The sequence below is a fragment of the Vigna umbellata genome, chromosome 9, assembly GCF_029865625.1.
Source record: "Vigna umbellata cultivar VRB3 chromosome 9, Vumbellata_1.0, whole genome shotgun sequence".
Lineage (NCBI taxonomy): Eukaryota > Viridiplantae > Streptophyta > Magnoliopsida > Fabales > Fabaceae > Vigna > Vigna umbellata.
In genome coordinates this window covers 40450457-40464565 of record NC_142173.1, presented here as the reverse complement: position 1 = coordinate 40464565, position 14109 = coordinate 40450457, and the positions used below count along the sequence as shown (strand labels likewise).

Below are 14109 nucleotides of genomic sequence, written 5' to 3'. Positions count from 1 at the left end.
ATATTTGTTGTATAGTCGTCATGTTATCTTCATTATGTTCTTTAAGAGTCAAAAGAATATTTGAGGACTTAACTTGACTCTTAGTCATGTCAACAAAAATTGATTGTTCAACAGCATTTAACCTCCCCGCGAAAGGATGACCAACCAAAGTCTCTGCTAATTCATGGTTGTGATAGCCACACATAACCTTTAACACCCAACCGTGTCCTTTAGGTTTACCCCTCAACCTAAACGGACACTCACATTTTCTTGTGCCAGACACACTAGCTTGAACATCTGGCTTATACTTCCTATGCTTCCTATACTTCCCACTCCTTTCATAGCCTAACACAATGAATGTCTTTCTTCCAGCTTCACTAGTTGTTGTGTCAGATCTTATAATCACGACAACAAACCCAAGGTTGAATGCAATCTTTCGAACCCATTCAATTAAATCGATGCGTGATGGGAAGATTTGATTAGTGGAAAACTTATTTGTGTAATTACCCTTACCGACTTCATTTAGAAAAGAAGAAAATTTCAACATAAAATCAGAATTTATTTGAGAATTGAGAAATAGATAGTTATTCATCTTATATAATTAAATACGACCTACAATAAGCATTACAATATTAAAATTTAACAACTAATAATTAAAAATTTAAGGAAAGCATTTAAAATTTAAATAAAAATTACCAAATTAAACTTATTCTAAATTAAATATAACTTCAAATCATTAACACGTATAAAACATTGAAAAATGAATAACAAAAAAAGTTCATAACAAAATATTAACTATTACATAAAACAAACACTTAAATTATTAACTAATACATAAAAAAGATACAATACAATATAACATAAAATTTTTATAAACTAAATACTAAATAAAAAATTAAATGAAATAATAATTCATTAACACGTATAACAAAATCAAAGTTATATGTGTTAACATATAGTTTAATATAAATATAGTTTAAAATAACTTTAATATGTTAAAAATCTAACAAAATTTGGTAAATGAACTTTTGTTTCTAACTCTACTTAAAAAAAATTAGTTGAAGATTATCTTGCTTAGTTGCTTCAAATTTACGAGTAAGAAATATAATGAAGATGAGTAACCTTATGGAAATGTATTTGTAATATCTAATCTAACATGACTATAGCATGTTATCTAAAGATTAAAGCCATATAAATAGGTATCTCAACACTCAAAGTTAATAGACATTAGGTAAAGGAGTCTTGGATATGAAGCCAAGATAAAAAATGGTAACAAAACAGTTACACTTAGGTCTCTTTTGAAACTTATTGCTATCAACTTATTGTCAATCTAACATTCGCATGATGTAAATCAAACTGGATGCCAAACATACTCAAACATACTATAAGCCATAATATGACAATAAACGAACAACAAAAATGAGACATGATTCAGAATGCAATGTCCAAATAAACATCAAATTATCATAAGCAAGCATAAGCTATAATATCACAATAAACGAACAACAAAAATGAGAGATGATTCAGAATGTAATGTGCAAATAAACATCAAATGATCATAAGCAAGCCTGTGAAATTGTAGGCCTGGGTAAAAAAAAAAGTCCACACAATGAAACCGCACTTGGAAGTGCAGCACCCCTAAACTGCAGTTCGAAGTGCGGTTGAGGTGAGCTGAAATTTGAATTTCGGCGTTGTGTAACCGGCGTTCGAACTGTGCCACACTTAACCGCATCTCCAACGACGATTAAGGTGTTTACTTCAATAATATACTAACCCCGTGAGCTCTCGTTGCCTTCTTCCTCCTCCGTCCATAGCACCACCAGCACTGCCTTCTTCCTCTTATAGCACCACCAGCACGGGTACAACCACTACTGTATAATCTTACAATTCTGAACTTAGAAAACAATTTAACAGTACAAGTGAAGAAGTGAATAATGAAAGTCAAAAAATAAGAAGAGGGGAGAGGATGCATGTAGGATAACAGATGAGATTTAGGATTTATACAATCAATTGACATTTAAGGTTGTTGGTGGTTAGGAGGGTTGTTGGTGGTTACAAAATTATTAACTCATCATTAATTTTCATTTGAATTTAATAAATGAAGGATAAATGTATAAAATCTGAGGAGAAATAGGTGAGGGGAGGGAACATTGCTCTAGTTTATCTTTTGCTTTTGTACTTTTCTTTTTCTGTGTTGGATTTTCTTTCTTTTTAATCATTATCCAAACAAAATTGGTCGTAGATTTGTCACAGCAATGTGTTGCACTTTTTTTTTCATGACGTGGAATATAGTTAATAGGTATGATGTGTCTGACATATCATAACACAAGGAGAAGTTTACATCTTCATAATGTTCTTTCTTTTCATTTTTTTATATTTTCCAAACAAAATTGAGTGTTAACTAAAATATTATGTGTCTCCTTTCTTTTTTTTGCTATTTTTTCTTTATTTTATTTATAACCATTATTTAAATTTTAAAATGTCTCGTTTTAATAATTATAAAGAAAAAGAAAATTAAAAATAAACAAAAGTCAATTTATACTTTTGATGTTAAAATACAATTAATATATACATTTGAATCATTAATATCATAGACTTAGAGCTTATAAATACAGTTTTTTTTTTCAATCCCAAAATAAGAATTATAATTTTTTTAATTAAAATTTAATAAAAATGTATTAAACTTTAAATATAATCTAAAATCACAAAAATATAATACAATCCAAATACATTTAAACATAAAAAATATTTAACATTTTTATATTTTAATATAATTTAATATTTAGAATTTATAAATAAACTAACGAACAACAGTTCACCATGAATTCAATTTAAATAAACCGAATTTATATTAGAATAAATTATTTTTGTCCACGCTAAAATTTATAAAAAAATTTAGCCAATTTAATTTGAATAAAATTGCTGGCAAATTTTAATTTATTTTAAAAATTTATCGTAGACTAACTATAAAATCACAATACTAGCTAGAAAAAGTGGATTTCAAAAGGAGAGAAATTAAGATAGTATCTCTTTTAACCTTTCTTAATTTCACCAATAATTATGTATAAAAGTCTAATTTCAATTCTTCATGCATATAGATTTTTCTCTTGAAAAGTCCAACACAGTCCTTTGTGGACAAAGTCAACAGGCATATTTTCTTCAACAGTTCCTTCTACAATACCAATGATTCATAACTTGAAGCTAAAGAAACCAGAAATTATTAAACGATCCAATTTAAACTTGACAAATCTCAGCTATGTATGACACAAAAATTGATCTAAAATGAAAATTAAGGCACCCAACAAAGAAACCATAATACTATGAAACATGTACAATAATTTCTGAAAAGGAATGAACAAAGAAAGTGACAATTATCTTTTACACAACATTTGATTCTTTTTGGGGTTCATTAAGAACTGTTTTGACTGCAGAAAGATGAATTTTTGCTGATTCCTGCTTGACCCATTGGACAACCCTCTCTGCTTCCTTGCTAACCTTTTCTTCCTCTTCCAAAGCTTTCTTCAATCTCTTTTCTTGTTCTTTCACAGAAAACGTGCTTCTGTCAGATAGCATCTCATCATTCTTTTCCCACTGAACGTCTTTTGAACTGCTTCTGCCATTCCTTCCATCAACAACACTCTTCTTGCTGGAGAAGAAGCAAAAACAACATGCTGATTCCATCATCAAATTCTTGGGGTGACAGAATTTGTTGAATAACTAATTAAAGTTCAGATGATTGAAGAATGTGAAAATCTGTGGAGTTGTTGAGATGAGGTGTTATTTGAAGAATGTCTTGGTTTTGGTTGATTCATATGTGGTAGTGGGTGAGATGTTGGGACCCATTTGAAGCAATTTCATTTTTATAAATTGAATAGTACTCTTTGAATGGAATTGGATTACTTTTTAAATTAATGATATTTTAAATTTAAGATGAGGGGCTTAAGTCCTTAAAAATATTTATATAATTTCATTTAATTTAAATAAATTAAGGTTTAAAGGAAAACTTATAAAAATGTCATTTTTATAAGAATTCGTCAATAAAACATAAGTTATAAGAGTTATATGGATACTATGAAAGGATGAGACCTACTTAAATTAAAATAAAACCTACTTCAATAAAAGTGAAATGTATATTTATTTTATTTAAAATAAATAATTAATCTGGTGCTTAAAATTATGTTTTATAATCATATTTTAGTACGACAAAGTAACTAATATGAAAATAAAGTGTGACAGTCGATCATTTTTAGATATTTAGTTAATTTTTAAGTTAAAAAAATAGTTGAACATTTTTTATTTACTTTTGGTTTTGATGTGAGATATGTGTGAGATTTTCAGTTAAAAATTTGAAAAATTAATATATATTTAAAATTAACTAATTAATTAAAAATGTAGATATTTTTAAGAGAAGAAATAAAGTTGAGAAATAGACAATTTACTGTACTAATACTAATTAAAAAGTGTTTCGGTTGTAGGGGCTCAGTCGTCCAATGCCTCCACATCCTTCTCCTCTCGACTGTCTGACTCTCACTCCTTACTCCTTGATTTCCTCCTTTGCGTGTGTCAAAGTCAGTTTGAGAGCAATGACGTTTTTCGATAGAACAATAATAAATGTGCAGTAAATACAACTTATCTACCACTCACCCTAGATCTGTATTTATAGTTTTTGCTATGGGCTTGGGATTAGTGAAAAGTTAATCACGGCCCAAAATTCAACCCAATAGCTTTTAACCATTACTTACCTTAAACTTGATTAATTAACGATGTGGTCGGCGGTCTCCCAAAGTTTGGCCTTCCAACCAGTCGGTCCATATAGGCGATCTGGTTAGCGGGCGGTCTCGCATGAGTTGTAGTGTATCCGGATGGAGAGCGGCAAGGTCGCGTGATTATGGACATGAAGTCGTCCGGCCTATTCGATGCCCGATCCCTCCAGAGCGAGCAGAAGGGTAGCATGGCTGGCCCGTCATGGTTATGTGGACGTCCGGTTTGTTTGACGTCCGGTCCCTACTGATACAAAAGGAATTTATAATAACGTCAAAATTATTAATACCAATTAAATAATGACGGTAAAATTATATTTTTCTTCATAAAATTAAAGGTTAGAAAGGTATTTTACCTGGTTTATCATTGGGTAATATAATTTTTTAAAATTAGAGGAAAATAATTTAAGAATTTTAAGAAGAAAAAAGATCTTTCATGGCAACTTTATTTTGAATTTTGATAGTATTTTTTTTTTTAAATATGATTAAGAATATTAGAAGAAAATATTTAGAATATCAGTGATAAAGTAAAGGTACCTTTAAAAAAAATAAGGTTGATATTTAATTAATGATAATATTTTAAAATTTGTTCAAATAATTGTTTTAATTTTATGGTATAGATATTTATAAAGGAAGTAAATTGTGATATAGTAAATAATACACTCACTATAATTCTACTTTTATTCTCCATCACCATTTCTATTGTTTTATAACTCTAATTTTACATCCACCCTAATTCTATATTTCCTCTTACTTCCTTCTATACTTCTTGTTATATTTACTATTTTATCTATTTCTTTATTTTACCAAAGAATATATACCATTAATGTCAAATTTTCATTCTTCTAAAATAAATTACATTTTTTTCACCATGAACATTACATTTTTATCTCCAAAAAAGTATACATACTAAAGATTAATATATTTCACACTTTCACTTGAATTGAATTCCTATTTATTAAATTTAAAATTTTAGGAACTTTATTAAATTTAAAATTTTAGGAAATGGAACAAAATATTTGGTTGTAGTAAAACTGTACAGCAATTTCATTATATATATCATCAATTAGAAAACGGTACCAACAATATATAAATGTAAGTTTTGTCAATTAAATCATAACACATCAATTTAATCACATTAACTCTTCAATGTAATTACTCATTATAACTGTAATTAACATAAATACTTTTTTAATTTCATTACTGTAAGATGTAAAATTAGATAATAATAAAAAGTCATAGTGTTCAGGAGAAAAAAAGGCCACGTATCCGTATCTACAGGCAGTATGTGAAGTAGTGGGTCCCCAAAAATACGCGCGTGGCCCCACTCTCCAAAACGGCCCAATTAGCCGTTGGCAACCGAACCTCGTCACGCTCTTGTTACGGTCTCTCTTCTTCCTCTTTTCCATTTCACACAGACTTTACACAACAACACACACTCACCTTAAGCAACACAGTGCATTCCCAACAAAACATGGGTTTCTACGACTTCTCCGACACCGACAACGAGTCCGCCATAGAAGAAATTATCTCACTGGCCCAAGATGCATGCGTGTTGGACCAACTCTCCGCCATCAACTGCGCCGGAATCACCAACTCCGTCCTCCCTTCCCACCTCGAAACCCGTTTCCGCAACCTCAAATCCTTTCCACCAACCAAAGCTCGCACATTTCCCACCCCCACTTCAAGAAACGAAGCAAGTTTCAATTTTTCGCCCTCCAAACAGAACCCAGATTCTGGGTACACTTCTTCGCATGACAAAAAGGGAGTGGAAGAAAAATCTAAAGATGAGTCTGTTTCTTCGCCCCCTTTTACCCCTTCTTCCTCTGAGAAAAGTTCCATGTCTTCCATTTTCAAACCGGCGCAAAAGGACGGTTCCAAAAAGCACTCTCCTTTGCGGTCTTCAAGTTCCCCTTCTCCTTCGCCTCCTCGGAGGAGGGGTTGCTTGTGGTGCTCTCCCAAGAAGAAGGAGCAGAAGAAGAAAAGTAAGGAGAATTGGGGTGACGAGATTTTGTCTTCATTGGGAAGCTTCTCCATCAAGGAGCAGCAGAAGATGCTGAAGAAGGCGATGAAGGAAGAAGAGAAGGTTAGCCGCGAGGCTGAAAAGATCGTGCAGTGGGCCAAGCTAGCATCTGCAAGAATGAACGCTTCTGACATTGATGATGAACTCAGTGATTGAAGCATTGAATTTTGGGGTCTCTATATCACTTTACTCTTCTGATGTTCAGATAAAAGAAAAGCAAAATTGTATTTGTTGCCTTGTTTTTATGGGGGGGACAGTGGGTCTGTCAATTTCATTTTGCATATTGTTCCCAATATTGCGTTTGTTATACTTTGCATCAATATAAAGATTTTACATAGTTAGTGTGGATTACCTCATTTGGCTGTATTGAGTTTATACAAATGATAATAGAGATGTTTTTTTTGCAATGTTATTTCGATTTGGTGTATTTTAGATGTTATATTACTCTATTCGTGGCTTTACTATAGTTTGCAGATTGGTAATATGTCGCAGATTAAGTGGTGTAATATTCTTTGTTCCAATTTGATGTTTGTTTTGGACTTCAATCTTATGTGTCAAGGTTATATGATTAACCATAAGCATAATTTAGTTTTCTGAGTCGTTATGAACTTTAAAATATATATTGCACTGATTTTCAATCTAGTTTGTGGGTAGGGGGACTTCGATTATGTACAATTATTTTTTAATACTGTCCTTTGCTATATACATTAAAAAAATTGTAAATAGAAATAAAAGTACAATATTATATGCCTTTCATGACATTCTTAACTTTATCTTATTTATTTTTATACTCGATCTCATCTTTGATGGCAAGTCATGTCACTGTTGCCATACGGCATATTTCGGAGGTGCTGTTTACAAGGAAATTATCTAAACATTCTTGATAGTTTAACTTTGTCCTCTTGGAAGTTAACACGATGAAAAAGAAAACCATTTATGAATTTATCAGACTTTCTGCTCTCTTTTTCTGTCCAAAGAGACCTGTTTGGCTAGAAGTACATCAGCCGAAGGCTTTTGGTTGGAATGTGTGTTTAAATTAATTTCAACCACAGTAATTATATTTAGAACTTATGTTATAGCATAAGAAATTGATTTTATAAATGGTACAGATACAATATGTGATATTAAACAACAAGCTGCAAATGAATCCAAATTTATTAGCTGTCTCAGTCCGTCAAGCGCAGGTAACTTTATTTGAGTGCTCGAGTATGCAGGTATTGCATACATGTGAGAACATATAGATAGAGAAACTGCTATGCATTTCAGGGCAAAGATAAACCTTTCAGGAACTTATCCTGTAACTTGTAAGCTAACACGTGTGAAATCCAGTTTATTTGAATCTATGATTCTAGTCTTGTCTAAACCTTCATTTAGTTTTCAGATAATCCATTAACACCATTTAAATTTCTGGGTCCCAGTAACATGGCCCATAATTTATTTCTGCCAGACTAGAAAGACATCATGCAACTAAAAAATAAACTACTTTTTCCATATAGATAAATCGGAAGATTTCTTAATACAGTGGTTGTTGTCATGTCTTAAGAATTACAAACAATCCTATAGAATATGGACACATAAAAATAATATTTAGCCACCTCACTAAGCTTTTCATCTCCAAAACTAAGTTCCTTAGAATGACACAAGGGTCTAAGAAAATGCATATAATATATCAATCTACATATTCAAACAGCTATTTCCTATTGCAATTATGCTCACATCACATATACAACACACTGCACAGATGACAGAACCACCCAAAAATAATAGCAAGCATATGCTATGGCTTTTCAAATGCACCTATTCCGTGAGTGTAATATACAATTTTCACCTCACCTAGTCAAAAGACCAATGTTGGTATTGAGTGACGTTATTCTGGTACCTTACTGGCAGGTATCAAGTCCTGTCTCTGTACATAAGCAGTGGGAAACCATCCAGCATTGCCTTGGCATTCTCCTTCTGACCATCCATTTGGACCAACCTGCAAATGTAACATCCGAAAGGACAAGACAAAGGCAGCTCAAATCAGTTAGCCTGGTACTGGCAATATAGACTGTAACTTAATGTCTGAAAAGGTAAAATCGCAATATCTTCTGTAAATACTGAATCAAGTGTGGCAACAAAAGGTCTTAGTCGAAATTAGATTCTGACTCCATAAAACCAACTAGTAAAGTAAGAACTGCCCAAGCTTTTAGACTAAATTAGTTATACTCAATGTGAGATCTCTAAAGTATGAAAATGATGCATATTGTACACTTCGGCACAATAATATATTAAGGAGTAAAGGTGTTGCCAGTATTTGCATGTTACCAACATATAGTGGTGAAAAGCTTCAATATTTCAGTAATCTATTTCTTATGTTTAAGTAACAGATATAAGGTATTAGAGCAGTTGAATGTATGAAAATCAAATAAATAAATTAACTTCAAAAGATTATTCACTTTTGGTAATTTTATCTTGGAATAAATATTTTATACAAGTGAATTTTGATTTAATTTGAATGATATCTCTACTTTGCCCCTCTGCTTCTGCATCAAAAGCCAAATGCTTTTATGAATCACAAGTTCAACCAACGGCAAAAAAGGTCCATCTTTAGCTCTTTATACAAGCTTAAAAGTAACCTTACAAAGGGTCTGTTTATGTAGAGTACGAGTGAAGATGGATCACAAATAGCTGAACAGTTCTTAAAGAAATACCTGACGAACTATAACAAAATCATCAACTGATAGGCTTAACTCCCCCTCAGCTTGAGCGTCAAATGGATGTACCACCTACAAGACAGATAATGAGGAACATAAATCAGTCTAGAAGATTAACATAAATGGAAGACTGCACGGCACTGAGTTCTAACAAATTTTGGATTATATCATATGACGAGACAAACTTTTATTTTGTACAAGTTTTCTTTGTCCTAGACCTCAGGTGAGACAATTATGCTATAATTGGGAAAGATAAGAACACTATTATTAGCAGAAAATACTTTGCACAAAGAATCGTCAATGTTTGTGTATGAACGTGAATGTAATGATCTCATAACATTCATTATTTTACACATATTGTTTTCAGCAGTACCTTCCTCAAAAAGTATATGACAATTTGATAATGAAAAGAGGTATCTGGAGTTAGAAGCCAAATACTTTATGGCTTAAAATATATATAATGTAACAAATATCCATAAATTCAAATATGCTGATACAGGAAAAATCAGTATTAGCTAGTAATAGTAATATGAAGATCTGCATAAGAAATTGGTACCATTTAAAACAAAAAAAAATGTAGGTCTCATCTTGAGTTACAGTGAACTGCAAGAATATAGCTGTGCATTATAAGAATATGTAGAGATAGTATTATTCATATGTTCACACATGACTTACCTTCGCAAAAAAGTAGGCGCCTGTTTGACTGTTGTGTTTATAATCAATGCCATTTGAAGCAGTATTCTCATCTGCAGGTTGATTATGTCCATCTCTTGGCAGTGGAATTGATGTAGCCTCTTTTGGTTGTCTCTCCTCAGTTATCTAATTCCACATGACATCCAATATAGGATCCAGATTATTAACTTGGTCGGTAACCTAAATAATGGTTAGAATATATTCCAGAATACAGAATGGGCACAGGAACTAGTATTTATTTATTTTTCTGATTTGAAGGAAGAGTAAGGCTATGTGCCGACTGACCTCAGTATATACTTTCTCTAGAATAATAAGGACATGTTGATGATAGGCTCTCTCTGCATCCACCTGCCATAAGGGGGAACAGATGAAACAAGAATAGGTTTAGGGGAGGAAGATTTCCTCAAGGTTCAAGAACCATACAACACAAAATTTAACCAGAAAATAACACAACCAACATATTCAGTTAAGCAAACATCAGTTACTATAATGAATTTAGATTGTCGTTATGGTTTTAATCATCATCATGTCAAGAAATCTAATTAGTTCATAACCAACCAAACCATAAGTATAGTGTAAAGATATTTTCTTTTCTTATCCTAGTTTTCATATAGGAAGCAACTTGGTCAATGGCACAGTAAAAAAGAGTACAAGACTCCCACCTAGTGGGATCTGTTGTGGGCAAGTCCTACCCACACAACCACAAGTAGAGATAGTCCTAGGATTTAAACCCATGACCTCTAGGTCACAAGGGCTGCACTAAGGCTCACCCTCTGGTCAATGGCAACAACTTTTGTAAATGTAACATCATCTCTTGTATGAACAACAAATATTGATGTTAGAATCCTGTGGATATGTTAGAATCCAACAGATATAGTTGATATTAGAATGAATTATTAGGTTGGCTCTATATTTATATTATATATAATAATAATACTATAATACTAAATTTTATTGTCAACCACCAGTCAGGCACATTAAAGTCCAATCAGCAATCACATTGCCAAGAGAGTAACTGCCACAAGGAATTAGAAATACCATTGTACGAAGGCTCTGGAGAGTCATCTGTTGCTGTTGTTCTTCAACGGACAACATCGCAGCGGTAGCTTCTTTACCAAGTGCTGCCAAGGCAGATTTAAGTTCTTTCAACCTTGTTTCTGCATTTTGAAGCCTCGCAGAACTCTCTGCAGAAACAGAAGAATTCCTCAACTTTGATCGACGCCTCAAAACTTCAGCAGCCTGATGAGAAGATATCTATGATAAATATCATGCATAGCATACCACCACATGCATGCCATTGTAGCAGTAGATTATTACCTGTGCTTCTACTTCTTGATGAAGTTTATCATACCGGTGAGTGAGATGGCGTGCATCCTCCAAAGGAGCTCCTGTTATCTGTGCCCGCAGTGGTTCAGAGATCTATACAGAACCTGAAGCAGAGTTAGAAGCAAGAAAATTGGGGATGGAACATGATTGCTAGTCTTTATGTTTGTTTTTATCAAACAAAGAAAAAACTAATATCCTAATACAAATATGGAGAAGTTGAATTCCAGACTCCATGTACAATGTACTAATCTTGGCAAAAAGTATTTATGCAGAAATGCAACCACCAGTAAATCAGTTAGATATAATGTTACACTAAAAAATATTAATTGAAAATATATATATATATATATATATATATATATATATATATATATTATATGGTTCACTGAAAGGCTATATTTCACAAAATGACCTCTTCAAGACTATACTTGAGGGTACAAAAGAAAGTCCCCAAAAGATTACCTGATCACCTAAGATCCCGAGCAAAGTCTCCCTCTCATTTTCCATCATATCATACGAGTTACCAAATTGAAGAGAAGCCCTTGCAAGGGGATAACCACTACCAAGATTCTCGGTCCCATACCTACAGCAGTCCCTAGCCAACTTCCTCACTGAATCACAGAGAACAAAATATTAACTGAGGCATAAACCAAAATAACAGAGGTGCAAAAGGCCAAAAGCAAAAGTTACCTATCTCCATCTGCTTGGAGCTAACTGAGATGAACCCTTCAATAGCTCGAACAATATGCCGCTGAAAATGCTGTTGAAAGACACAGGTTAAAAACATGACAAAAAAGTTTGCTGAACCAGTTAAAGAAGATACATGGAGTGAAAATACAAAAGCACCTTAGCTGTCTTTGTGGAAGTGTATAACTTATGAAGCTGCTGGTGACGTTCAATTTCAGATTCATCAGTCATGAGCGGTTCATTGCTAATTTGACCCAACTGTCTAAGTATGGCCTGCAAAACAACAACATCATGGTAGAAGACCAAAGTCAAATAAATAAAACCACTAGATTGACCAGAAAAACCAAACCCAAATACAACCAATAGAAACAAACACGCAGAATAAATACTTCTTGTTTAAGGTTCCCACTCCCATCACTTCAAATCAAACCAAAAGTAAAAATTATCATTTCCTACAAAATCCCACTATTAAAAATTCATGGTGAAATAAAAAAAAAATTGATATTATGATCCCACGCTACAGAAGCACTCATAACCCAAAGAGTCACAAAAGAAATTTCCAGTTTCATCTAAAAAGATGGATAGGAATGATAATGACCTGCTGTTGCCTTGCAACTTGCTCCCTTAACTTGCTTGCTTGCTTCCTTATAGCATCCATTCTTCACCCTTTATTGACAATAAAAACAGCTACTTTGTTGCAGTCCAAACAGAAAATCATCAGAAAAAGATAGTCTTGTATTGGGTTTTCAATAAGAGGATTGATAATTACCTGTAACTACCTGGCTGGCTGGGTCTTTCTAGATAGAGAGAGGAAGTAAAAAAATAAAAAGGTGCCCACTTTGGAATAGTTATGAGAAGAGAACAGAAGAAAACAGAGAAATTGTGATAATAATTGAATGAATGAGTTATGAGTATGAAAGTGAAAACTGAATCATGTTGTAGGAGAAAGGAGAGAGAGAATCTTGGGGCAAAAAAGCGTTCTTTTTAGACTTTCGCAGCACCGCACACGGACACGCGCTTGACTTTTGGACGAAAACCTAGTTAAAAAATGTTTCTTTGCTTCTTTTTTTAATTATAGAAATGAAAGATAAAAGAACAAATAAGACCATGTTATAATTTATTACTATAATTTAAAATATTTTTCTTCGGCCAAACTCGAACTCTATATTTTACAATTCTACCACTTAAATAAATGATTTTCCGTTGACAAGGTTAAATGGATTAAAACGACTTTTTTTCTAATAAAATCAATTACATTCCAAAAAAATACTATTTAGCACATGCATTTACTAAAAAGTCGATACATAAATACTTTTTCTCTGTGCTATACACAAAAAATTAAATGATTGGAAATTAAAATTATTTTTATTATGTGTATAATAAAAAGAAATTGTTTTTTATTCATAACTAAAAAAACAAAAGTTTATGTAGTTAAACCACTTCTGGATATTACACTTTAAACAATTATTCAAATATATAAAAGATTTTCTTAGTGACAAGGGTTAAATGAAGTAAATAAATTTCTAGGAAAGAATATTACATTGGGATAAAATATGCTTTTAATGTAAAGTTCCATTTAAAAAAAAAAACCGTCAAGATTACTTTTTATTCCCAATAAAAAAATTTGCCTTTCTGATTTTAAAATTTCCTGAAAGTAAAAAAAGAAAAGTATAGGTATAGTTTTAGTTTATTAAATTCAGACCTTGTGACCATGACAATATATGTTTAATTTAAATCACAAGAAAGGAACTTGACTAGTAATCCATCAAAATAGCCACCATTTAGAAAACTTGATCAGAAAGAGCAACATCAATTAGATTGTTTTTGTTTATGAAAACATTTGATTTCATTTTAAAAATACTAAAAAAATTTCTTATTTTATATATACCATACACTTGGTTAAATTAATTTCTTATCTATTATTTTTGTAAAAAAATAATGAAAA

General features: G+C 32.1%; 3 protein-coding genes across 5 annotated transcripts; 1 reads left to right on the top strand and 2 right to left on the bottom strand.

Annotated features, from left to right (window-relative positions):
• Positions 1-3181: 3181 nt before the first annotated feature.
• LOC148193531 (uncharacterized) lies at positions 3182-3814 on the bottom strand. The gene has a single exon (XM_088098640.1). It carries the CDS (start codon positions 3661-3663, stop codon positions 3358-3360), a length of 306 nt encoding a protein of 101 aa, XP_087954766.1. The 5' UTR covers positions 3664-3814; the 3' UTR covers positions 3182-3357.
• A 2160-nt stretch (positions 3815-5974) lies between these two features.
• LOC148193530 (uncharacterized) lies at positions 5975-7174 on the top strand. The gene has a single exon (XM_088098639.1). The coding sequence runs from the start codon at positions 6214-6216 to the stop codon at positions 6916-6918; it is 705 nt and encodes a 234-aa protein (XP_087954765.1). The 5' UTR covers positions 5975-6213; the 3' UTR covers positions 6919-7174.
• Positions 7175-8230: 1056 nt separating this feature from the next.
• On the bottom strand, positions 8231-13178 carry LOC148193529 (SH3 domain-containing protein 1-like). Of its 3 annotated transcripts, none has more exons than XM_088098636.1 (11): positions 12934-13178; positions 12763-12851; positions 12324-12437; positions 12168-12237; positions 11940-12088; positions 11469-11570; positions 11190-11390; positions 10437-10499; positions 10134-10277; positions 9456-9530; positions 8231-8740 (listed from the first exon to the last, which is right to left on the bottom strand). In XM_088098636.1, the coding sequence occupies exons 2-11, from the start codon at positions 12820-12822 to the stop codon at positions 8630-8632; spliced, it is 1089 nt and encodes a 362-aa protein (XP_087954762.1). In that variant the 5' UTR covers positions 12823-12851; positions 12934-13178; the 3' UTR covers positions 8231-8629. The 3 variants fall into 3 exon arrangements, with proteins under 3 accessions (XP_087954762.1, XP_087954764.1, XP_087954763.1); XM_088098638.1 differs by having other exon boundaries at positions 12763-12854; positions 12934-12963; XM_088098637.1 differs by lacking the exon at positions 12934-13178 and having other exon boundaries at positions 12763-12912.
• Between the last annotated feature and the right edge of the window lie 931 nt (positions 13179-14109).

Excerpts from the sequence above, each read along its gene's own strand:
- LOC148193531 (XM_088098640.1), bottom strand. The coding sequence starts at position 3,663 with ATGATGGAATCAGCATGTTGTTTTTGCTTCTTCTCCAGCAAGAAGAGT.
- LOC148193530 (XM_088098639.1), top strand. The coding sequence starts at position 6,214 with ATGGGTTTCTACGACTTCTCCGACACCGACAACGAGTCCGCCATAGAA.
- LOC148193529 (XM_088098636.1), bottom strand. The coding sequence starts at position 12,822 with ATGGATGCTATAAGGAAGCAAGCAAGCAAGTTAAGGGAGCAAGTTGCA. Across the intron at positions 11,391-11,468 it reads ATCAAGAAGTAGAAGCACAG|GCTGCTGAAGTTTTGAGGCG; the intron begins GTAATAATCTAC and ends TCTTCTCATCAG. Across the intron at positions 9,531-10,133 it reads GCGCCTACTTTTTTGCGAAG|GTGGTACATCCATTTGACGC; the intron begins GTAAGTCATGTG and ends TCTGTCTTGTAG.